This window comes from Cyprinodon tularosa, unplaced genomic scaffold (assembly GCF_016077235.1).
Source record: "Cyprinodon tularosa strain WSP-4 unplaced genomic scaffold, ASM1607723v1 ctg56, whole genome shotgun sequence".
NCBI lineage: Eukaryota > Metazoa > Chordata > Actinopteri > Cyprinodontiformes > Cyprinodontidae > Cyprinodon > Cyprinodon tularosa.
The window spans coordinates 725,147-750,847 of record NW_024039296.1 but is presented as its reverse complement, the minus strand read 5'-3'; the positions used below and the strand labels follow the sequence as shown (position 1 = coordinate 750,847).

Genomic DNA, 25,701 nt, shown 5'->3' with positions numbered 1-25,701 from the left:
ACTCTGTTGTTCCACAGTGGGACATTATGAGGGCTGAAGTTGTGCTTGAAAATTAACTTCTACTGCAGCACAACCTTTTGATGGACATTTGAGAGTTGTCATAAGCAACCTAGCTTTCCGGTGTCATTTTACTGTTCAAATAAAGTTATAAAAAAAAAACAAACAAAAAAAAAAACGTAGCTTTCCGTTAGGAGGATGACTCGATGACCCGGAAGTTAATGCTACAAACGGATGTGCTTCTTTCTTTGTGTCGGCCCTGAGTCGAAGCAGTTCAGCTCTTATTGGCGTTGCCGAAAAAAAATATTTTCTAATTCACGGACACAAAAAAATGGGGAAGAAAACTCGCATCACAGGAGGAGCCGTTGGCAGGAGAACGATCTTACAACTGTCTCCACCAGGACATCGCCTCGGAAATACTGGAGAGAGGGAAGAGGCGCCGTCTGGCTCTGATGGTACTTTTTTTTTTTTAGCATGTTAGCATATTAGCACGTCAACTGAAGTCTGACGGAAAAAAAAAACGCTGCGCGCACATTAGAGCAGTATATTAGTTAAACCTAATGAATTTTTTAATGACATTCGACGTTAAAACGTAAAGACTTGACATCAGCTATGCTTTAAAGAGTAAAATTTTAAGATTTATTTACAGGATACTATGCTAAGCTAGGCTAAAGTAGTGGCTAAAGTAGTTGGCTCAGATTTATTGACAGGCCACTTGCACCTTAAGCTTAGAAAATTTTAATTTGAAGTAAACGATTTGGTAACAATAACGTAGAATTTTTTTTTTATTATTATTATAAAAAGACATAGTCGATATCACGATCTCGATTAGCTGTTAGCTATCCAGCATATCAGCCAGTCTGTTTTGGTTAACGTTGGTTACAAGATTGACTTATTTGCGTCTTCCGTGCAGATGACCAAGACGGTGATGGAAACAGATTTGTTAAACACATACCTGTGAAGGCACCGACCGTAAAAGCCACAGGTGAGTTAACTTGTTTTAACCTGACTGATGTGCCCGTTTGTTTTTCAGAAATCAGCGGTTGATCTTATTGTGTTTTTCCTTTTGCTCCTTATAATGTTCCTTTCCTCAATTGCACTGTTTTAGATTCAGTGTTTCCGATTACTGAACACCTTAATTGTTATGCTAAAAAAGTAAAAAAATAAATAAATAGAAGTAAATGATGGTGAGTCCTGTGGTGGATCTAATTTTTCTCATTTAAGTTTGCAGTACTAATGTTGATTCCACTGCTGCTTCATTAATCCCATGGGATTACAGCTACTTTATCTGATTATGGCTTTATTGTGATTTCATTAAAATTATAAAATGGCCACATAAAAAAATGTATGTATTATTGTTCTGAAGGAAATAATGCACGCTGTTTGTGAATTTAAAAAGGTGATATGAACTTATTACATAAGGCAGTGATTATGGTGCACTGTAGTGATGTTTTCCACACCTTGGCTGTCTTGTTTTTCTCCACCAGAATGATATTCCTAAAAACCCAATTCACATTTTATTAGCAATAAGGGGGAAAAAAAGCTAGACTTCAGTGAAATACAACAGGTCAGAGGGGCACTGGAAACGATCTACCTCCCTGAGCACTTCACTTCCCAAAAGAATGTAGCATTTTTTAAAATGGTATTTTAGAAAGTGGTCATTTTTTTTCAAATGTTGTTTTCGCTACCAATGAACATGTTTTGACATAATTGAGCTTTTAGTTGTGTGAAACTAGCAGATCTCAATCTAACTTTCAGAGCTGTTGGTCTGCTGTGTGCTTTCTAATGCATTGAAACGTTATATTTTTCGTTGTTGTATAGAGGGTTTGTCGTTGCTTGGAGCCTATGAAGACAGTGACGAAGAAGATGCAAACCGTTCAGCAGCAACTTCTCAGCACAACCAGTCAACGGACATCGACAGTACCCTGGCCAATTTTATGGCCGTGAGTATATCATTTAAATGAATACAGATTGGATTTTCTTTTTTTATATATAATTTAATGAGTCATTAGTTTTTGTTCAACTATAGATTTCCATTCATAAAAAATATAGTAATTGGGTCTCCCATTTTGATCCAGATATCTGTTTTCTCCGAAACCCCTCACCTTATCATTTCTCCCTCTTCAGGAAATTGATGCCATCACAACTCAGCCAAGTACAGATGATGCAGCAGCTCCTGCCTCGGCTTCAAATGCAGCTCCACCTCGACCTAAGGTCAAAGCTCAGCAGCCATCTGCAGAGGATGGCCATGATCAACAGAGCTCAGATTTTGAGTACAATACGCAGTGCTCCCTAGCCGGAGGTAACTATATTTGCTGTTTTGGTAATTTGATCGAGATTAACTTAATGGTCCCCATTGATCAATTGGTTTTACAGACAGTAAACAACAGCAAACATAAAACTGAAACTCCACAAAACTAACCATGATATTCTTGATGCACCCAGAATAACAATCTCTAATCATTGAGGCCACACTGGCAGGGACATATTAACACTCAGAACTTTTTCTATCCTGCTGATGGTAACAGGCTAGGTTGAATCATTTGTAAAAAAAAAACAAAAAAAACTCTATAGCCTCTTTCATACGTTTTGCTCCCTCTCAATTGGCAAAAAAAAATGTGTCTAACCCCTAGCTGGCAGACTGCATGATCTCTGTGCCCCCCCTCTGCGTTTCTGGTGACACCATCGCGCAGTGTTAAGGTTGATGCTGTCACTAGTGCGACAGAAATCAGCCGGGTAGGCTACCTGCGGGTATCTTTAAAAAGTGTACAACTACGGGTAGAAAGAAAAACGGGTACGGGTATAAAATGTGGGTATCAGAGTTACAGCATAATTTAAACTTATTTATATTTTCTTATTTACTGTTAATCTGAGTGCAGCGCGCACTGGTTGTGAACATGAGGCAATGCCCTTAACTGCCTCTGTTATTATAAACGGCTGTGTGTACACTTTGTGATCACTCGTCGGGTCGCTCTTTTTTATTTACGGTCCCTGCAATCCAGGCTCGTTTTAAATGGGGATAGTTGCAGGTAAAGGGCTGGTTATACCCCCGCAGCAGTGTGTCGCAGTGAGCTTGATGCAGACATTTTTGATTTCTACTCAAGATAATCCGGAACTAGCTGTGGGTCTAGATACGGCCGAGGCGGTGGAGTGGGAGCGAGTTTGTCCGACAATGGAGGGACATGAGGGGCAAAAAAGAGAGGGGATCCAGGTGGGAAAAGGGTCTCAGTGTTCTCACGCACCTCGCTCTTCTAGCTGGTCAAACTTCACGAGTTGTTTTCCGTAATTGCGGTCATACAAACAAAACAAGCTGGCCTCCTGTCTGCGGTCAGCTACAATTTGGGAGAGGTACAGCAGTGTGTCTGCAGAGGGGTGAGGGACGTCTTTTTGTTCACTGCGACACCTACGCAGACTACCTAGTTTCGAAGTATAAATCAGCCTTAACGGGTCGGGTCTCAGCTCAACTCTATGGGTGCGGGCGGATACAGCTTTGAAAAGTCAGACCTGTGTATGACTCTGGTGTTTATTGCTTTGCTCTATTATTTGTCTGAATCCCTCATACCAGTGCTTTGCCATGTTTATCGAATGTAAACAGATTTCTTTTTCAGCTATTTAGATCAGAAGCTACCAGCGCGGTGTGTTGATGTCCCTATGTTGTGTTCAATTGTGTCACGTAAATTAGCTGGACAACCTGGCTCTGGTTGTTCCCACAGCATGCCGATCAGCGTAGAGGTGATTTTAGCGCTTGTCGTTTGCTGAGTCGTTTGACACGGGTAGACACGTGTCAGTGACCTGATCCCACTGTCAATAAAAAGGCGATTGTTTCTGAGTGTAAACAAATTTTTCAGCCAGAGAGAAAGGGGTATATGTTTTCCAAGATGCTATTCTATGTAGAGACCACCTTCCATTTAGTTATTCTAATAGGAATTGTTTAGATGCAGTAGAAAACCTCACCTAGCTATTCTGCAACCATATTGATAACCAACTTTTAAATAGTTATGTCAGTTATTTCAAACAAATTCAAGATTTGAATCCTTGTGTTCCAGTGGGGGTGGAGATGGGAGACTGGCAGGAAGTTTGGGATGAGAACTCCGGCTGCTATTACTACTGGAACACTCTGACTAACGAAGTGTCCTGGGTGCTGCCGCACTATTTGGCTGATCAGGTGCAAAGTCTGGAACATTATACAAACAGGTAAAACTGAAAGGAAAAAATAATTCCTTACAGATTATCAACAGCACATTTCTCTTTGACAGATGATGCTTGGATTTAAGGTTTGTGATTTTTATTAACTTTTTTTCTTTCTGTAGCACCAGTGTAAACGGGAATGGCACAGTCCATCCTAATTATTACACAGAAGAAAAAGCTGCTACTGCTGTAGCTTCAACAACTTCCAAAGAAGCCAAAGTGAAGGCAAGTAACATCTTTAGTTTTTGTTCTATAATATTCTTTTCATGTTTGTAACCATGTTTATTTTACAGGAGATTGTAGAGAGTGTTGTAGCCCTGACGAGTGTAGAGGAGGAGCGTCAGGGAGTGGCTGCCTCTCTCCTTGGTCCATTGATTCCTTCTGAAGTGAAAGAAGCAGAGGAAAAATGGAGGAAGAAGCTGCTGAAGGGTTTGGATGAGACTGAGAACAGTTTGGATTCTGATGGAGAAGGTGCTAGGCCTGCAGGATCTCCCTCTATACCCCTTCTGGACCCAGATCCAGGTCCTCCAGTGCAGAAAGATGCTTCCAATAAGAGGCTATCAGGGGACCAGTCGGATGAGGAGGAGGCAGAAGAGGACACAATGGAACTGGAGCTGGCACTAGAAAGGAAGAAGGTAAGATTTAGCAAAGCTTTGCAGATATAATTTTAAATTTAAAGCTGCCCTTTACTTTCAGACTTGAACTTCTGTAGTTTAAGAACAAGATGCCAGGAATAATCACATTTTTCAGAGTGTTGTCAGGAGTCTGCACATACAGGTGCTGGTCATAAAATTAGAATATCATGAAAAAGTAGATTGATTTCAGTAATTCCATTTAAAAAGTGAAACTTGTATATTATATTCATACATTACATACAAACTCATATATTTCAGATGTTTATTTTGTTTAATTTTGATGATTACAAATGACAACAAATGAAAATCTCAAATTCATCATATCAGAAAATTAGAATATTGTGAAAAGGTTCAAAATTGATGGCCCCTGGTGCCACACTCTAATCAGCTAATTAACTCAAACCACCTGCAAAAGCCTTTAAATGGTCTTTCAGTCTAGTTCTATAGGCTACACAATCATGGGGAAGACTGCTGACTTGACAGTTGTCCAAAAGACGACCATCGACACCTTGCACAAGGAGGGCAAGACACAAAAGGTCATCGCTAAAGAGGCTGGCTGTTCACAGAGCTCAGTGTCCAAGCACATTAATAGAGAGGCGAAGGGAAGGAAAAGATGTGGTCGAAAAAAGTGTACAAGCAAGAGAGATAACCGCACCCTGGAGAGGATTGTGAAACAAAACCCATTCAAAAATGTGGGGGAGATTCACAAAGAGTGGACTGCAGCTGGAGTGAGTGCTTCAAGAACCACCACACACAGACGTATGAAAGACATGGGTTTCTGCTGTCGCATTCCTTGTGTCAAGCCACTCTTGAACCACAGACAGCGTCAGAAGCGTCTTGCCTGGGCTAAAGAGAAACAGGACTGGACTGCTGGTGAGTGGTCCAAAGTCATGTTCTCTGATGAAAGTAAATTTTGCATTTCCTTTGGAAATCAAGGTCCCAGAGTCTGGAGGAAAAGAAGAGAGGCACTTCATCCACGTTGCTTGAAGTCCAGTGTAAAGTTTCCACAGTCAGTGATGGTTTGGGGTGCCATGTCATCTGCTGGTGTTGGTCCATTGTGTTTTCTGAGGTCCAGGGTCAACGCAGCCACATACCAGGAAGTTTTAGAGCACTTCATGCTTCCTGCAGCTGACCAACTTTTTGGAGATGCAGATTTCATTTTCCAACAGGACTTGGCACCTGCACACAGTGCCAAAGCTACCAGTACCTGGTTGAAGGACCATGGTATCCCTGTTCTTAATTGGCCAGCAAACTCTCCTGACCTTAACCCCATAGAAAATCTATGGGGTATTGTGAAGAAGAAGATGCAATACACCAGACCCAACAATTCAGAAGAGCTAAAAGCCACTATGAGAGCAACCTGGGCTATCATAACACCTGAGCAGTGCCACAGACTGATCGACTCCATGCCACGCCGCATTGCTGCAGTAATACAGGCCAAAGGAGGCCCAACTAAATACTGAGTGCTGTACATGCTCATACTTTTCATGTTCATACTTTTCAGTTGGCCAACATTTCTATAAATCCTTTGTTTTTATTGGTCTTCAGTAATATTCTAATTTTCTGATATGATGAATTTGAGATTTTCATTTGTTGTCATTTGTAATCATCAAAATTAAACAAAATAAACATCTGAAATATATGAGTTTGTATGTAATGTATGAATATAATATACAAGTTTCACTTTTTAAATGGAATTACTGAAATCAATCTACTTTTTCATGATATTCTAATTTTATGACCAGCACCTGTAAATGACCCACCAGAGTTAACCTTCACAGCTGATTTTGTTGTTGTTCTTCCTATAAGAAGCAGAAACGAAGCCTGTCTTTGAGTTTTTGTACTTCTAAATATTCCAGTTCTGTTGTCTTGAAGTTGCCCTGTCTATTTTGTCACTCTCGTTTGCATCAAAGCAGCTGAAAATCTTTCAAGACTGAATTTAAACTAAAGCAACAAAGAGTGATATTTAAACATAGTGTTCAAGATGCAGTGATTAAAAACATTTTTTTTTTACCCTTTTCTTTAGGCAGAGCTCCGGGCACTGGAAGAGGGTGATGGTAGCGCAGGGGGCTCAAGTCCGATGTCTGAAGCTAGCCAAGATGGCGCCGGATCCCGCGCGCCTCTGCTGAAGAAGAACCGCTGGAAAGCTGTCTTTCCAAGTGTTGCCAGCCCCGATTCCAACAGTAGAAGTTCGGACTTTGTGGAAAACACAGAAACAAGTAAGTTATTTTGTGAAGTTATTTTATTTTCAATATACTTTTGAAAAATCCTAATGGTAACATTTTTTAAATTTTTTTAGCACTTCCTAAATCTTCAGAAAGTGTTGCAGATGGAGAAGTAAAGGAAACAGACATTTCAGAGGAGGCCAATGTTTCAAAACTTTGCAACAAAGAGGAGGTGGAGACTCCTGAGCTAAAGGTGTGTTTAACATTATTACCATTGTCATATTGAAATATAATTGTTGATCTGTATCAATGTTGTTTAATTTGTCATAAATGTAGTTTCAGATCGGGGAACTGGCCAACACCTTAACTAGCAAGATGGAGTTCCTGGGGATAAACAAAAAGACGATTTCAAACTTTCATCTGCTTCTGCTCCAAACTGAGGTGAGAGGTGGTTCATGTTCTCGCTCTCAGCTGCTCCCATCTGGCTGTGCCTCTAAAATATTTAACACTTCTTCTCGTCTCATTTCATACAAGCATCTGGCAGATTTTAATATTTAAAATTCTCATGATAATTTATCAAAAGGTGTGCTTCTGTGGAAACTTACTGTAATTGCTCCTTTCTTGTGGCTCTTCTGTTCTTAAATCCTCATTTTTCATCTGATAGTTTACCTGTTGTTTTCTGATAATAAAGGCTTTTATTTCTCCTGTTCATTTTTCCTTTAGACACGAATTGCTGATTGGAGGGAAGGTGCTCTCAACGGGGCCTATCTACGACGCAAGCTGCAGGAAGCTGCTGAACACATAAAATATTATGAACTTAACGCGACCCCTAAAGGCTGGTCCTGCCACTGGGACAGGTACGCGCTCCTTACCTTTAACATCTATAATCTCCCTCGTCCCCCTGAAAAACTTAGGCTGTCACCACAGCCTCCTGCTCTCTGCCGAGGTTTGCAGACTTTGTAACATGACTTGGGGAGAAACTTAACCCTGTCCGAGTGGATTCTCAGAAATAGACTTCAGGTTTCTGTGGTACAAACCTTCAGGGGGCATCCGTTCTGAGCCAGCCTGCTTCATATTAAATAGACTTACCACTGAGAGGACTCCATGTCCCTGTTGCTGACTGTTTAGCCCGATTATGGGTCCATTCGGTGAAACATTTGGGAGTGGTGTATATTAGGAGGGTTGGTTCCGTGGGAGAGCTTTGAACTTTACAGGGCTGCAACTCCTATGATGCAAAGCTGACAAAGTGAGGCCCGGGAAGCGACGAGTGTCATGCATCAAACAAAGTGTGAAGATGGAACATTGACGGGAATCCAGAAGGTCAGACCAACTCTATTTTATCTGTCTTCCTGTTTGTTTTTTTCTTTTAATATATATCATTTTGTATTCTTAATGTAAAATGAATGGAGAGTGTGATTTAAGTTGGCTGAACATGATAATGGTGTTTCTTCCTGAATCTGGGAGGGAATGGTTGTCTAATATGGAATAAATGTGACAACCATGATGTGAGCTGCCACTTTCAGGACCTTAAGATGATTTTTTTTGCATTACTTATTCTTTAAAGCAAGGTGGGTCCCCTATCCACACCTATATAATGACATTATAATTGGGCGCTTTTCCTGGATGGCAGACATTGCTGTCCATACAAACATTCCTGTTCCTCTTCTCTACTTCTTTGCCCCAGTGTTACAGGTTGATGTTGCCGCTCTGGAGGTTTTAAGGACAGTGATTGAGACTCTTGTTTTTTTATGTCTGTTGTTCCATTCTTTAGAGAGCACAGGAGGTATTTCTATGTGAGAGATCGGACTGGTGCCTCCCAGTGGGAGTTCCCAACAGAGGAGGATAAGGAGGGTGACCCAGTAGACGCTCCAAGTACACAGACTCTCAGCCAAGAGGAGATCAAAACATCTGGATCAGCTGGTGGGGCTACAGGTCAGTCTAATAGCACGATATCTTCAACCGTAGACTTTTCCTTCCCTGTTAGGCACCAAAAGAACATAAACCTTTGTAAAGTTGAACTGAGACCTGGCTGAAACACGTCTAAACACAAGCAAATCTCTCCAGCATCATCTTCCCTCCATTGATTGACTGTAGGTTTGGGCTGTTATGAAGTTCTGACAGAATAATAATCTTAAGCAAAAATATCACAGTCTCTCTGTAAGATGATTGCATTTGGAAATGCCTGAATTAAAGAATAGAAAGCTTGCTGATTGTGGGCTGATCTTTAGGATAATCCCTATAGTTGTTAACTTAAATTGTCAGAAGAAACTGTTTTTTATTTTTTTTTTATTAAAGGTGCCAAGATTTCTTGCTCCACACATTCATACTTCATACTTATGATTTTTGTTACCTAAAACCATTAAGCTGTACTAACAGTGTTATTATGCTAAAGGAGGACTGTGTTTGCGCTGCTTTAATACTTAAGATAAATCAGTGTATGATGGACAACAGCTGTCCTTTCATTTGTTGATGTAATCTATCGTGATGGGAGTTTTTGTTTTAGATCCTAAAGTTTAGGGTTGGAAATTGATACGATTTTCACAATTCCGAATCCCTTATGGATTCAGTCAAACGATTTGATTCTCTTATCGATTCTGTGAAACAATAAACTTGATAAGTGCACGGTGACATTCGTCTACCTTCGCCTGGGACATTCTATTTCTGCCTGCCTCGGCAAAAACAGAAGGCGGTGAACGGTAGCTGCCAGCCTCTGAGCCAGCCAGGCTACCCGTCTACTTGCAGCCATCTAAATCTAATGGAGAAGGCATCCGTTTAATGAAAAAGCATTACTGGACAATTTCAGGAAATAAACTGATCCCCCTGATTTAAATAAACGAGCATCGCCTTTCTCTCGCTCCCTGAACTATGCAAATTAGGTTTAATTTAATTAAAGTAGAGGTAGGAAACTGGTTTAATTTCCTAAATGGCATAAGATTTACTAGGAACCACTTTAAGCACAGCCAGTGATATAAAACTAGCTACTTACCACCATAGTTGCCTTCCATGCTGGTCGTAACTTTAGCTTCTGCCCGGAAGGCATCAAAAACATGGCATTCCTTAAAATGTATGCCATGTTGTGTGCGCAGGTGTTTCTGCATGTTGGATGTATATCCTCCCGCGGATATAATTGCCACTTTACATACCAACTTTCGATCAGTTTACCCGATGGGACGCATTTTTTAAATTTATTTGCTTTTCTAGACTTGGGCCTGGTCACGTCGTACTTGGTTACTGAAGGCTGTGTGCGTAACTTGCGTAAAAAAACGCGACATAACTTGCGTAGAAACGTGACGCAAGTCGTGCTGCCCAGCGCTAGGCTCTGGTGCTGCCTGGAACGGTTAAGCGAGCTGCCAAACGGTGTCATGGAATTGGAACACACAGAACCGGTTCTTAACAGGAACTGGTTTTTGATTCCTTCCTTACTCAAGTTGTGTTTGTGTTTTATCTATAAATTTATTTTTACAAAGTAGTTTGTGAAATCACAAAAATCAATGCTTGTATGCAAAAAGCACAGCTATGGTGGGATTTAGGTGACTGACTGGACCGGAACGGCGGCCAGGGACAGGGCGTTCAAACCTGAGCCGGTGACTGTCCCCCCCCCCCCCCCCCCCCCCCCCCCCCCCCCCCAAACTGCAGGCACCAGGATAATAAAAGCGAACATGTTTTGCTGGCAGATTTTGTCATTTTAAGTTAATTTAGGCGTTAATAAACTGTTTCATAGGAGTGATTATAGCGGTCTGCATCATCAGTGCTGCCTGTCTCCCTGCCAGCTCCGTGCGATGTGCCGCTTCAGCTGCTCTAGACACAGACAGCAGGCATGTTCATGTGTTTTTGAAGGCGTGGTTTCGGGGGTTGGTCTAAAGGGAGAGGCATTGTTGTGCATGTTCGGAAATATAGCTTGCTGGAACCGTTTTTCCAAGATCACCTACTGCACCTTTAAGTATTTCCATTTAGCATACCTCGGTTTCACAGTGCAGCGTTACACCCAGTCTTGAGCTAAACATGGGAGGAAAATACTCCTTTTTCAGCCATCATGCAACCTGTAGAATAAGCAGCTACAGGGAGCAACGGGGGGAGGTTTGGGATGCTACACCTGAAGGATCTAAGCACTTTCTCTCTGACAAGATTAAGATATTAAAATATACTGTAGGAACGGCTATACAGACAACTTTAGTGAGACTGAAATTGTGACTTTTTTCCTACAGTGGGATAGCGTGAAAAGGCTCACTCCTATATGCCTGTCTGGATTAGATAAGATTTCAATGGTCTCACTCTACATCTCTAATTTGAGTTTTGCAAGTCTTCTCAGTTGCAGCACCAAGACTCTTGAATCAACTCTCTGGATCCATGTTCAAACCCATTTTTAAATCAACCTAAAATCTAGGACTTCTCTTTTTCTATTCAATAGCACCTGTTTCTGAATTTTTTCCCCCCTTTAAATTATTTGAGTTCTTGAGTGTCAGGGCTCTTTTAGATTTTTTTTAGGTTTATCTTGTTTTAAAGCACTGTGCTGCACTTTAGCCAAATGGGCATCTTTTCATACAAGGGGTGACTTCATGATTAGATATGCTTCTTTAAATAAAAACTGTTAAGTCTCCATCTAATTTGATGAGCCACTTATTTCTATTTTTTCTTTGTGTTTTTGTCAGACTCTTCTTCTGCTGCTCCGCCCCCACCTCCTCAGCCCAGTTCATCTTCCTTCTGGTCGCCATCCCAGCCACCGCTTCCCAACAGCCCACCTCCACCCTCCAACGACCCCCCGCCCCCTCCTCTACCTCCAGAGTCACCACCACCCCCTCCCCCACCACCCGACAGCGATGGTGAGATCATGGAGGTGGAGATGGATGTGGATGATGAGGACGAGGAGCCCCCAGCTCCTGGAACGGAGGAGGATGGCAGCGGGAGGTCTGGCTCTGCCAACATGAAGGTGAAGGAGAAATCCGTTTAAATGATCAACTGATCTACATTTGATTTGTTGCTGACTGTTGCCCTATTCTTTCTCTGTGATACAGATTGTAGAGTCAACTGCTGCTTTTGGAAAAGGTCAGAAACGGAAAGCTGTTCAGGGGAATAAAAACGTTACTATTGGAAGCAGTCCCATTCTTTACACCCAGGCGCCTGTCACTGCAGGTAAACAAGGTTCTGAACATCCACCGACTAGAAACCCAAATATTTTCAATTTTTATTTTATAACTTATGATTTTATCTAATTTATAGTTATAGTGTAAATATTCCACTGTAATCATTTCAGAAGTTTGAGAACATTCTTAAAGGTTTTCTTTTGATTCTGCTTTAACCTAAAATTTGTCTTTTTCTGCAGCGCCTCTAATTCCAGCAGCCGCCTACTGGGGCATCCCTGCTGTGGCTGCCTCTCTGATCCCCTGTGAACCTCCAGCCCCTCCTGTTCCAGTGCTACCTCCTCAGCCACCGCTGCCTCCATCACAGCCAGCTTTTGAACCAGCTGCAACCAAAACTTTACCTGTTGAGAAAGTCAAGAAAGTGAAAAAGGATAAGGTAGGTTTTTTCCTGCATCCATATATTTATCCGTACCTTCTATCATGATTTTCTCCTCGTCCATTTTGCTTAAAGGGGGGGACAACCTATACATTATTTCCTTGACTGAAAATTTGTCAATTTCAAAATTGTAAAACTTGTATAGCCATCGGAATTATTTCTAAAAGCTTGTCACTTAGTTTTATTTGATTTCTTACTTTTTTCCATAGTCCAAGAAGAGTAAGACAAAGATGCCGTCACTGGTTAAGAAGTGGCAGAGCATCCAGAAGGAGCTGGATGAGGAAGAGAAGAGTAGCTCCAGCGATGAAGACCGAGATCTGCTCAACAAGAAAAGCATTGAGGAGTGGAAACAACAGCAGCTCATGACGTATGTTTCTCATTCTCAGCTGAAGTTCTAATTTGTTTTTCCTCTGCTGCTTACTTGATGTTAAAATATTTGTTTCAATTTCTAGGGGAAAAGCCTCAAAAAATGCCAACTTTGAAGCACTACCAGAGGACTGGAGGGACCGCTTGAAAAAACGGAAGCTGACGAACAGCACGTAGCGCCTTCCGGCTCCCTTCACGTTGTAAATCCGCTCCTACCTACACCATCGTCCCTCTGAAGAGATGGAGATTTGCTTACCGACCAGTGGACTTTCTTAGCTGTTCTATCTTCATATCAGACACATGTTAAAGTCCTTATATGGCAGGCCATTCTCATGAGGGACTATTTATTGTCCTGTTTTTCTTTTGTATGAGATCTGTAAATGTGCCAATTGTGCTCACATAATAAGTTCATTTTATACATACCCAGTTTGGATGTCAACCACAGTTTTAGGCAGAGTTGTCTACTTTTAGGAGTGTTTTTACATCTATGTATATAAAGGGGGAAGGAATGGGCCAGTGATGGAACGGGGAGGGATTGTCACTGGGCTTGTACATTTTGTAAAAAGTTATTAAAAGTTTTCAAAGCTAATGATGTTTACTTTTATATTTTTATATACAGAGGTGGGTAGTAAGTATTTACATACACTCAGTTACATTTACCTTTTAGAAAAAAAAAAAAACTTATTGAAGTAGTTGTATTATTATACACTTCACTTTTAGTGTTTTAGGGAGTGTTTGCCTAGTGGGTTGGAGAGGTGCGCTCGTGCTCTGAGAAGGTTGCAAGTACACGGATTGATCACCACAGCTGCCTCTCTGTGATCCTGAGCAAAAGCCTTTACCCCACAAGCTCCCCGGGTGCTGCACAACGGCATCCCACTGCTACCCAAAGAGATGGATTAAATGCAGATAGTGAATTCCCCATAATCTGAGCTATTTATGGACCAGGTGAAAAAATGGTAGAAATTGTCACTGCAGGTTCTTTCCTTTACTACCAATAACTACTGTAAACATTGGTTTTAGAAGTTTATGCAGGAAAAAAATGTTTTTTTCTGCAAAAATATTTGCATTTCTATACTTTGAAATACCAGAATTTGCTCATAACTTACATAATTTTAAACATTGAATTAGACAACTTTAGTTGTCATTTTGTATACACGGTGTATACAAAATTAGTACAGCTTTCAGACAGTAAATGAACATTTTCATTCCATAAAGTGCATTTCATTATATATAGTGCTATTATGCAGTGGTTTTGATTCAGATGTTATGAGCCAGTAATTGCTTAGTAAATGTGTAACCATTTGCAAAGTGTTGTTTTATTTTGGATGACTGCTTCCTTTTAACTGAGTAAAACATAATTATAGTGCTAGTCTTACTATTTTTTATGTGTTGTTGATCCACATCTGTTTACATATAAAGCCTGCTGTCAAAAAAATACTGTCGTCTAAAGAACTGGCCAAAAGTTTGGGTGCAACTATGCAATCAGGTTAAATAAGATATCGATGGTAATTCACACTTTATTTATGCCTGCAAAGTTAGAATTGAATAGAAAATCCCTTCATTGTCCCACAATGGGGAATAGATGAGAATAAGACAATTGTAACGCACAGCCTGATGTTTTGATCTAGGCAAGGTTTCACTCACTGACTTAAAGTCTTCAAAAAGCTGTGAAGATCTCCACATGCAGTTAATACAAACAAGCTACAGAAGAAAGGAGTAAAATGTTTAATAAACCTTGAGAAAGAGTCTGTCCTGTTATGGGAACTGTTGCTTTCTGTTCCAAACAATCCCTAATAGTAGAAAACACACTGTAGCCTTGCAGATGTGAGGTCTGAATGAAAAAAAATCTGAAAGTATATAAAATATAATCTGAACACCTTTTTATTTTCTAACTATTTGATAAAAGTGGAACTTTAATGGATTTTAAGATGTATTAACTGGCTCAATAGGGGAGCTTAGTTCTACAAGATTAATAAAAGTAAGTGAAATTTTTTTCCCCCAGTGTGTTAGAGGAAAGTCAGTGAGGTTTTAGTCTAATCTGATGGGATCTTTTTTTTCTTGGCGACTATTTAGGTAAAAACGGTTATTTTGGGGCTAACTGTGGTTTAAAACTCTTCTGGTGTAGGAAGGTCTTAAATACCATAGGTCTCCATGGCAAACACAGTGTTGTGGTACCTTGTTGCCTAGCAACGGCCAAACCCTGCTTTACCCATGGATTTTTAGTCACAAAGAAGTACGTGTCCGAAAATGACAGAGGTAAGTTTCACTTAAAACCGTTTCTGAATTAATCTGGAACCTTTGTTGAATTGATTTAATCAGGCTAAGAAAACGTTTGCTTTACAGAAAAAAAAAAAAAAACAAACAACCTGGAGAATCACTACTGATTCTTGGGTTACATTCATTAGACTAAATTGGCTTTCCAATCTCCAAATGTGTGCAGTAGGCTAAGAAGCTTCATCAAAATGATTAAATCATATGAACCTTTTTTATTTATGAATGTGGTTGGGTATTTTATCTTATTGTTTTTAAAAATTTACAAAAAGCAAAAAAGACTAGCTGTTAAACTGCCAATAACCGCCTTTTACAGAAAAAGGATGTTTTCAGTGTTTTTAAAAAGTGTTTCTTCCTATATAGTTCTAGTATATATTATTACCGTAATTACAGCTATAAACTTTATATTGCGGTGGGATTGCTAAACTATTTATAAAAAGACATCTTAAAATGTGTTGTACGTATGCTTTTAGTATTTCTAAATCACTACTTCTAAATCACTAAACATTGTTTAATTTTTCAATTATATTTCTTTATTTTTTTGCACATCCAGAGACTAAAATTACACAGATTCTTCTTTTTAAAACAGCTTTGATCAGTCTGCAGGAAGCGTGTCTGTGGGGACGTCCGATTTCACTCAGATCTGTTTTTTAAGCTTGGGTCTGACCTTTTGGGGTTTCTCGTTAAGATGTAAATATACTGTAATCTTACTAAATCTAGTATAGCTTTTGGAAATATGCTCAGTCAGAATTCAGAGCATCGTGCAGTGTTTCAGTCTACCATAATTTCAGTAACATCTTAGATATTCAACTGAAAAACACATCTGTGTTTGATTGCTTTCTGAAAAGAAATTTTCAAATTTTTCTGCTCTTCTTTGGGTGATGGAGACCATGGGATCTGCAAGAACTATCTTTCATCTAAAGCAGTGGTCTTCAATAGGGGGTCCGTGTCCCCTAAGTGTTCCACGGAGATACAGCATTGGGGTCGTGAAAGTTTTGGTTGATTATACTTTGTTTTATATTCCCCCTGCAATTTTTTCCACTAATTGAAATGTCTTTAAATACACATTAACATGAATTTAACACACTGTAGTAAACAGATAAATGGAGGCAGAAGATGTCTCTCAGTCATCAATACACACATTTAGCGACACACATGAGCTCTTTCAAGCTGGACACCTTTTCATTTACAACACCTGTCCCATCAACCAGAATCAGAAATTCTTTAATAATCCCAGGGTGAAATTACACCATCTGTAATAGAGTGACTACTGGACCTGTTTGATATAACACAATTTCATATAATATATATAATTAGGGGGTCCCTGCTCCATCTCGTCATCAGTTTGGGGGTCCTCGGCCTAGAAAACTTTGAAGAACCCTGATATAAAGCATTGATTCACAACAGGGGGGACTTGTACTCCTAGTGGTCCATGAGTGCATTGCAAGGGGTACATGAAAATATTTTATTACTCGGGTAGTAAAATAAAAGAAATGAAAAATAAAACAAGCCGATTTTAACCAAAAAGTACGTTATTGTATGTTTGAGTTCACCTTTAGCTGTGACACACATCAAAACCAAGCAGAGGAAAAGGCTGGATGTAACAGCCTGGGATCAGGTGTTTTTCCCACACCTGAGCTTAACAAGCCAAGCTCAGGTAATGGAGTCAGTCTAACTATAATATTTGATCAGTATTTGTTCTAATTTTCCCAATTCCTCAAGTTTAAATGTGATTATATTGGAGTTACTCAGAGGAGCTCCAGTTTTATAAATACAGGTTTATAATGTGATTTTATTTTGTATTTATTTTGATTCCTTACTAACTTTGAGGCAACATATTTATGCTGTTTTTTTATATATAAGTTTGAAAAAATAAAATGCCAAAGAATTAAATACTAAACTTAAAAAGATTAAATGAAATACTCTTTATTTTCTAATTGGTTTTTGTATGTTCCACTTTGGACAGTACTCACGTTAAGACAAAATTCACAAAGGGGTACACTAGTCAAAAATAGTTGGGAAACACTGATCTACTACAATACAGGTGGGAGAGATTTTTACCCTTACAGATTTTACTTATTTTTTTACAACGTGAAATATTTCACACAACAAAAAACATCTAGTACATAAGATCTTGAAATGGAATTACTAGTATCAGGCTATTTATCACGCAAGAGTGATGTACATTTGGCAGGGAATCATTTCAAAATAAGCAAAAAAATGCCTGCATATAGGTTGTAAAACACTTAATAGTTTGTCTCGTTACCTGCACTCAAAGGCAAAGGAAGTCATAATTTAGAGATGTATAGAGTGTTGAGAGTATCAGTAGTGTGCAGTTCAGTCAATTAAGCCAATTTAAAACAAAACTGTTGGCTCTTGATAAACAGACTAAAGCAACAAATCATTGAAATTTCATGTCTGCTCTTAGACAGTGAAAACATCAGACCCTGTTGCAAAGGTTTTCGAGAGTTTCTTGAATACCTACAAGAATCTGGATGCTGGTGACTCCAACTCAGAGGAAGATGAGGAGAAGTTAGCAAGGAAGAGGCAATGTAAGCAATTGATCTTCACATTTATATTAGGTATATACTGTGCTATTTGTATGAGAAATGTTATAAAATGAAAAAGTAGAGAGAAAGTAACCGAGTCAAGTTACTAACCAGTTAAGTGGTTATATCACAGCATTTTGGAGAAAGAGCAGCGTTTTAGTTGTGGTTCGTGTTCCTGCAGTATGCAACGATCTGAGTCAGAGCCTAGGGACCAGGCAGCTGCTCTTCAGCTTAGACAGTGGACAGCCGCTTTTGGTTCTAAGGCCACCACCGGATGTGGTTAACTTCCTCCGTCCCCGATGGCCAGTAGAGAGTGAAGTCATCACTGACGTCATCCAGCACATAGGTAAAGCTTTCACTCTGTTTGACCTTCTACCACTCTGTTAGCGGATTACCTGTACGAGAGTTTATGTTTTGTTTTTAGATTGGGAACCTCCAGAGCCAGAGCCATTTTATTGTCCCTCAGGACAGGAAGAGGCCCCCATCCCAGTGGGAGACAAACAAGGAAATGTGGTGTACTGTGCTGACCTTGGTAACTATGGCTTTGATATGACACCTTAATGTAAACATACAGATAGAAGAGATATTTACAAATCTATTAAATAAGACATCACATTTAATGCAAGAATAATTAGAAAGCATTTTCACAACTATCCATAACTGGATAACTTACTTTATATTTTCATAATTGATTATTCTAACTTTACATGAAATCCCAGATGATGATGTCATGGCTTTATACACTTCAGTTTCTATTTGTTTACATCTGAGTTAAATGGAGCAACACCTGTGGATGTGTTAAATATTTCCCTCAGATTTTATTTGGGGAATTCATTATTCAAATAGAAATAATGTTGGTAATTCCAACTGATCTAGAACAGGAAGAGTTTAGATGAATTAAATAATCAGAAAATGAGGACAAACAGGATGTTTCTGTATTTAGATATTGGATGTAAACCCTTTGTCTAAACTGTAAAGGCTCCATAAGACCCAAGAGCCAAACACAGCCCTACAATTACTTTTAAACCTTTAATGTCCTCAATGCAACACAAAACAACAGAATAAACAGAAGGATATCAGTGACTGTAATAGTGAATGTGAAAACATGCTCTGTGGAACCAAGTAGAGATCAGATTATTGCTAGTTAGTAACAGTTTCTTTATACTTTATACTAACTCTACTAAAGAAATAGGGACCACACATCTTTGCATTCTCACACTACAGTATTTTTGCACCATAAACATTTCCCCCCCATTTTTCACTTTACAGTTACAAACATTACTATACTTCATTCAGAGTCTATGTGCATCTGTTAGAAAGCAAAATTGTGGTTTAATGTGAGAAAATATAGGAAAGTTAAAGAAGCATAGAGGCACTTTAGCAAAAGGTAAAAAAATTTTTTTTAGTTTATTTTATTGAAAACCATACTTCATAAATCTGTGTTTTTAAAAAATACGTTTTTCTTCTTTATTTAAGCCACAAAGTGTCCGTACTTTACCTGTTCTCGTTTTGGAGGAAGCATGGCGACTAGGAGTCCCACCTCCCTTATCAAACCATCAGATAACATCCTCGAGTTTGAATCTCGCTTTGAAAGTGGGAACCTTCAAAAAGCTGTCCAAGTGTGAGTCTCTTTAGCCTAATCCTAATTTGTCTTTTTCTCCTTGGCAGTTTTTATGGTTATGACTACAATTCAACATTTGATTCAGGTTTTTCTTGCTTTTTCAGGGGCGTCTACGACTATGAACTCACCCTGCGTGCAGACATGTACACTGAGAAGCACACGCAGTGGTTTTACTTCAGGGTTAGGAACATGAAGGCTGGAGTGACGTACCGCTTCACCATCATCAACCTGATGAAGAAGAGCAGTCTGTATTCCCAAGGCATGAGGCCTCTCCTGTACTCTGAGAGAGCGGCTGATGAGGATGGGATTGGATGGCAGCGTGTCGGGTCCAATATCCGTTACTATCATAACTGCACTCAGGTAGCATCCAGATCTGCTTTAGTTAATTTGCCAGTAGATTTTTTTAGGGTAATTTTTGCTGTTATTTCAGGATAACAAAATAAGTTGACGTGTTCCCTGGGCTTCATGATGTTCAATGATGTACCCAAACAAACCCCCTGAGTACAGATTTACCTTTAGTGTGATTGAATCACATATTCAAAGGCTTCCTTAACCACAATTAAAAAGTTTTATTTGAAAAACAATCTGGATTCCCTTGAAGGTACATGTTTCATTACCAACCTTTACTTTCAAAGCAGATTGAAGTCATACAGCAGGCACACAAGGTAGAAAATCTCTGTGAGTCTAAAACAGATTATTTTCTTCAGTGATATAGTTTACTGGAATTAAAAGTACCATTTTTAAAACTATTTAAAGTATAAAAGTTAAAGTAAGGCAGGAAAAAATGTTAAGGACAGCTGCTTTACTGCGCTACCATATTAAAGGAAAATTTTTCTTCAATTCTGGATGATAACTTCCTTATTCTTAATCGTGTTGGTTTTATAACTAATGGCAACAGAGCCAAATTTAACTTAGTTAAATTTTAGTATGTGGCAAGCAACAAGTTGGTGCAGGACCGAGCCCAATCACAAAGAAATGGATTGTCTGGATTCAGCAAATTAGTTTGATAGTTTTTATTTTCTTGGGATACCAACAGGCCATAATGAGAATGAGCTCAAATTAAAGAAAAATAGCATGTCTATTCTTAAAAGGTAAGGAGTAGAAAGTAGAGATAATTGAAAAGAAATCACTTAGAGTTGTCTTCTTCAGGACACCAGTTACATAAAGAAGTGTGATATATACATTAAGCATCTTTTAGTAGCTGCATTTAATCACATTTATTAATCCCCCAATGAAAACAATTGAATTGAAAAAAGGAAAAATGGTAGGATTAAAGGTTGAGATATGTCGCCCAGTTTCTGGAGTTTTTTAATCATCATCAAGTGTAATTCATCGTTTAGATGATATATCAACATTCTTAATATGACTAGAACCCCCCCCACCTGGAATATAATAAAGACTATCATGACGCCAGATATCAGCTCGGTTCCTGTAGATTGCATTTGCTCAGCTCATGTTCCTGCAGCTGTGGTCGCTGTGGACCTGGTGGTTGTGAGCGGCCATCATTTCTGGCTGCTCCATCCAGCTTTCTCTGTGCCTTCTCATCAGAAAAGTCTTAACCTCTTCTTTAGAAATGAAAAGTCTGACTCTTGTAAGGGATTTGCTCAAGTGACGCAACTCAGTGCAGCGCTCCCAACTTTATCAGTGACCTACAGGTTTTCCGGCATCATGGATTTGACGGGTGCTGCTAGAGGGTCGAGTTCCAGATTAACAGCTTTACAAAAGGAATTTTAAGCAGCAAGTCTTATAAGACAGAAAGGAAAACGATACTTCCTGATGTTTTTAAAGAATCTTTTATATGTTTGGTTTTGTGTTTGTGTAGAACACAAAGGAGAAGAGCGACGCTGCCATCAATCTTTACTCGCTCACCTGGACTTTCCAGTTCCCCTATGACTCAGACACATGCTACCTGGCCCACTGCTACCCCTACACGTATTCCCGCCTGCAGGGCTACCTCAAGCAGATATCCTCCAATCCAGCTGTAGCATCATACTGTAAAGTGCGCATCCTGTGCAATAGCCTCGCAGGGAACGCTGTGTACGTTATCACAATAACATCTAGAGGAACCAGCCGGGAGGATGTGAGAAGCAGGAAGGCTGTGGTGGTGACAGCACGGGTCCATCCGGGAGAAACCAACGCATCCTGGATGATGGAGGGGTTTTTAGACTTTCTGCTTGGAGACTCAGAGGATGCACAAGTTCTCAGGGATAACTTTGTTTTCAAGGTAGCCACATTGACTGATGTACTTGTCACTAAACGACACAGATGTTCCTCTGTCCTAGTCTGTGTTTTTCTGTGTTAAATGCAGGTTGTACCGATGTTGAACCCTGATGGTGTCGTGGTGGGAAACTACAGGTGTTCCCTGGCAGGCAGAGACCTCAACAGAAACTATAAGACGCTGCTCAAAGATTCCTTTCCTTGTGTTTGGCACACCAGGGATATGGTCGAAAGGTGACATGATATAAAAGAAATGAAACTATAATTTATCATGGGAACTTAAAGAGGAACATAGAGGCTAGCATTCAGACATTAATACTGTTTCTTTCTGAGAAAGTGTGTTGGAGAATATTGTGAAAAATATTTAAATGTACTTCATCTTCCATTATGGCATTATTGGTAATTTAAAATCCATATCTTTTAACATTAAATTCATGTTGTGATCCTTATTTTTTATTTTTGCAATTTGATCATAGAAACTGGCACAGTTTTTCACATTGTAAATTTTCAGCTATAGGGGTATGTTATTTCTTTTTCATACATTTGGGCCCAATATGTGGGAAATATTCTCTAAACAGTTTTTTTTTTTGCCTTGCTGCACTTTCTGTAGACTGATGACTGAAAAAGAAGTAGTTCTTTACTGTGATTTCCACGGTCACAACCGCAAAAACAACGTGTTCATGTATGGATGCAACAGTCGAGGCAATGCTTCCATCAAGCTGCAGGAGAGGGTCTTTCCACTAATGATGAGCAAGAATGCGAGCAATAAGGTGAACCTCTAAATATTTCTGCAGACATACATCTTTCTAGAATTCATCTGATGTTTAAAGTGTCAACAACTAAATCATTCTGCCTCTTAGTTCTCCTTCCAGAGCTGTAAGTTCCGGGTGCAGAAGAGTAAGGAGGGAACAGGGCGGATCGTCATGTGGAGACTGGGCATCAAAAACAGCTACACCATGGAGGCTACCTTTGGCGGCTCCACTCTGAGTAAATCTGGCTTGGAGTTCATAAAGTTATGAATGTGGACTTATTACGCCTTGTTCTGCAGTGTTGTCTGTTTTTACTTTAGATGACAGAAGAGGGACCCATTTTACTACTGGGGACTTGAAGTCAATGGGCTTTTGCCTCTGTGACACCCTGCTGGACTTCTGTGACCCTGATCAAACTAAGGCAAGAGATAAAGCAAAATAAGACCATGTGCATGACTCACATGTTCTCGCAGCTCCGCCCTCACAGCTCCACCTTTACAGCTCCGCACTCACAGCTCCGCTCTCATAGTCTTCTCTCACAGCTCCACAGCTAAAGCTGACTATTATCTTCTCCATTATAAACTGGCACATTATTTTTTTAGGTTCATGAAACAATATTGGACCATGCAAAATACAGATATGCCTTCAAAGAGCCTCAGAAGAGCAAGATTTATGTACAAAAAGTACACATGTACATGAAATGTTTTGTTTTTATAAAATGTTTTTATAATGTTTTTGTTGTTGTTGGCATTCATATAAATATATAGACTTAGAGTTTTAGATTTATTTAGTAATTTTGTGTAAAAGTGTAAACAAAAAGAATATTTTTTTAGAACAGCTCTCTAGACAATTTAATTTTTTAAAGTGCAGCCCTGATAAGGTAAGTGCAGTGATGTCAGACTGATCTGGATAGGATCTTAGCATCCAAATGGGATTTTTACCATGCTGGAAGAGGATCTGATGCTGGAGCATTAGGGGCCTGTTGCCTGGGCTTCACCTCATCAGTTGCCTCCAGCTCCTGAAGCACTCAATTCTCTTGGCTTAGGGGAGGACTGGTAATGGTAATTGGACTAATGGTGTGATAACTTAGTATATGTTTGATTGGTTTTAATTAAACGTCTACCGGTATTTTGAATTTATAACCCCTGGAGAAAACTCCACCAGCCGCCACTGATTACAACTATATCCTCAATATTTTATAGTGTGAAGTCAAGCTCTCATTTTTTTAAAAATTTTAATTAATTTTTGAATAGCATTTTTAATTCCAATGCATACATGAAATTTAGGAACGTAATAAGACCAAATGTGTCAAAATTGGAGGGGTATAAATATTAGATCAACAGCCAACATGTATAATAACTTTCTTTGCTGTTTATTTTAGGTGGCATACTGTCTAACAGATGCATCGGCCTTAATGAGAAAGGATGTTAAGAGGAAAATGAACAAGGATTCTGTCACAGACAGTAACTGCTATATGTCAGAACTGGAAACTAGGTAAACACATTTGTTGCATCACAGGAAAGCCATGTGGAAATGTCTTTTTCAAATTGTTTTTTCATTGCTTTTACAGCACAAGTGGCTCAAATAGTTCAGATTCTGACGGACTTCCTGTTCACTTGCTGCACCCGCAAAAAGGTTTAGAGGTATTGCTGGCTAATTCTATTTATTTGAATTGATCTCTCATTAGTTCTTAAAGCTCTGAGCAACTGCAAACATAATGCATAATTATTTGAATTATATGTTATTCAGAATAAAAAAACTACTGTTGAGAAGAAAAAGAAAAAATTAATAAGTCGTAGGGAAAGACAGAGATTCCATCCGGACCGAATGAGGAGTAACAAACCGGCAAAGGTTGTGGAGAGCAGCAGCAGTAATAAAGTAAGATTGCATGGCTCCATAGTCTTTTAACAGGTTAATATGTTGATTGCTTCAATGGAGAGTGATGAGTCAGCTTTTTTTGCAGGACTCTGGTGTGTCTCATCAAAAAACAGATCCAGAGAAAAAAAAAGAGAACACTGTTGGAGGACAGAAGAGGAGATGGCGGGTATGTGCTGTAGGATATAAATGTGTGTGACCTTTTTAAAGCTAGAAGCTGATTGTTGTTTTGTTTTTGTCTTAAAGCCAAAAGGTCTGAGGAGGAAATCTGAAATCACATCTCCAACCACTCATGCTGAGGAGGTAAGCCAGGTAATGCTCCGGCACTGACGTCTAGCACTCGATTACCTTCCATTCTTTTTGACACTGCTGAACGTACTGAAGGAATTTAGACTTTTGCATTGTTTTAAAGGATTTATTGTCTTTTAGGGGAACTGTCAGGAAAACCTGTGCACATCGTGCAATCACCACGGGTTAGAGGACGTCCCAAGTACGTTAACCTCTGTGTCACCTCCATCAGGTACTGCTGCTCTGAAGACCTCAGATGGAACTAGTCTTTCAGAACAGTAGACAATCTAAGAGTTTTCCATATGTCTGACATGTTTGTAGGCGATGAAGTGATGAAGAGAAGACAGACGAGCTGCAGCTGTCAGCTTCTCACTCTGAGCCTTCCTCCTTCAAATCTGATGCAGATCAAACAATACAGCTGTCCACCATCTTTGTCTTCCTATCAAGGCTGTAAAGGTTTGCGTGCTTGTTTAAACATTTCTAGGAGAGCTCTGGTTTGCTTTCAGTGTAAATATGTGGGAGTAAAAAGTTTTGGTTTTCTTACAGGTTTATCAAATTTCTTTATGGCTTCGTGCAGGTAAGCTTGACAGAGGAATTGTGTCCTTAGGAGGTCAACATTTGATGTCTAATCTGTTCACTTTTTGGGGTTTGTGTCTGCTCTCTGCCAGGGTTTCTCCTTCTGCATTTGACAGGACAGGTCCAGGCGTCGCTCCATCCACAGCCGTTATCAGCAACAGAAGTTTACAGAAGGTCTCAAATGACTTTTTATCCATCGGTGCCACTAAATCGCTCACAGGCATGACCAAAACAACACAGTGGAGCAGAGGTCGAAAGGATTCATGAAAAGGGTCATCAGGACAATCGTTCTTTACCGTGCCTGCAAAATTTGTTAGACCCACTGATAAATAAAAAGCTTTATTGCAGCTGCATAAATTCATCTTGATTTTGACCAGTTTAGAAAAGTCCTATTTTTACATTTTTTTCAGAAGACATTTATAAAACAAAATCCAAACAGGCATAATATGTATTTAATTTACACCTCCTAGGTTAAAGGAACATATCATTTTCAGCGAATATATCATCATTACCATCTCATGAGCAGAAGAAAAAAAAAACTCACACAGCTATGACATCCCCTTGAGAGAAAATTGGATATTTGACATTTTATTTGAGCCTTAATGGAAGCAAAGGGAAATAAGATTAATCTTTGGGGAATCTCTTCAATATGTCTTCAATCAACAAAATAAAACCTCCATTTGCAGGTGA

The 25,701-nt window shown here is 39.4% G+C and overlaps 2 protein-coding genes across 2 annotated transcripts; both read left to right on the top strand.

Annotated features, from left to right (window-relative positions):
- Positions 1–229: 229 nt before the first annotated feature.
- Positions 230–13,454, top strand: fnbp4 (formin binding protein 4). Its single transcript, XM_038305529.1, has 17 exons — positions 230–452; positions 911–982; positions 1,819–1,940; positions 2,125–2,299; positions 4,044–4,191; positions 4,308–4,410; positions 4,479–4,820; positions 6,847–7,039; positions 7,120–7,238; positions 7,322–7,426; positions 7,709–7,842; positions 8,757–8,917; positions 11,635–11,912; positions 11,998–12,115; positions 12,306–12,499; positions 12,709–12,866; positions 12,952–13,454. Exons 1-17 carry the CDS (start codon positions 329–331, stop codon positions 13,040–13,042), a joined length of 2,637 nt encoding a protein of 878 aa, XP_038161457.1. The 5' UTR covers positions 230–328; the 3' UTR covers positions 13,043–13,454.
- Positions 13,455–14,938: 1,484 nt separating this feature from the next.
- On the top strand, positions 14,939–25,358 carry agbl2 (ATP/GTP binding protein-like 2). The gene is made up of 20 exons (XM_038305576.1): positions 14,939–15,121; positions 17,565–17,688; positions 17,867–18,031; positions 18,110–18,217; positions 19,162–19,306; positions 19,411–19,666; positions 21,129–21,530; positions 21,615–21,757; positions 22,134–22,293; positions 22,384–22,510; positions 22,593–22,693; positions 23,654–23,766; positions 23,843–23,915; positions 24,022–24,150; positions 24,236–24,316; positions 24,394–24,450; positions 24,577–24,667; positions 24,757–24,891; positions 24,982–25,012; positions 25,104–25,358. Exons 1-20 carry the CDS (start codon positions 15,113–15,115, stop codon positions 25,276–25,278), a joined length of 2,625 nt encoding a protein of 874 aa, XP_038161504.1. The 5' UTR covers positions 14,939–15,112; the 3' UTR covers positions 25,279–25,358.
- Positions 25,359–25,701: the final 343 nt, after the last annotated feature.

Coding starts and splice junctions, on each gene's coding strand:
- fnbp4 (XM_038305529.1), top strand. CDS start 329: ATGGGGAAGAAAACTCGCATCACAGGAGGAGCCGTTGGCAGGAGAACG. Junction 2,300..4,043: donor GCAGTGCTCCCTAGCCGGAG/GTAACTATATTT, acceptor CTTGTGTTCCAG/TGGGGGTGGAGATGGGAGAC. Junction 7,843..8,756: donor TGGTCCTGCCACTGGGACAG/GTACGCGCTCCT, acceptor TCCATTCTTTAG/AGAGCACAGGAGGTATTTCT.
- agbl2 (XM_038305576.1), top strand. Junction 24,317..24,393: donor GACAGAAGAGGAGATGGCGG/GTATGTGCTGTA, acceptor TTTGTCTTAAAG/CCAAAAGGTCTGAGGAGGAA. Junction 24,668..24,756: donor CTCTGTGTCACCTCCATCAG/GTACTGCTGCTC, acceptor ACATGTTTGTAG/GCGATGAAGTGATGAAGAGA.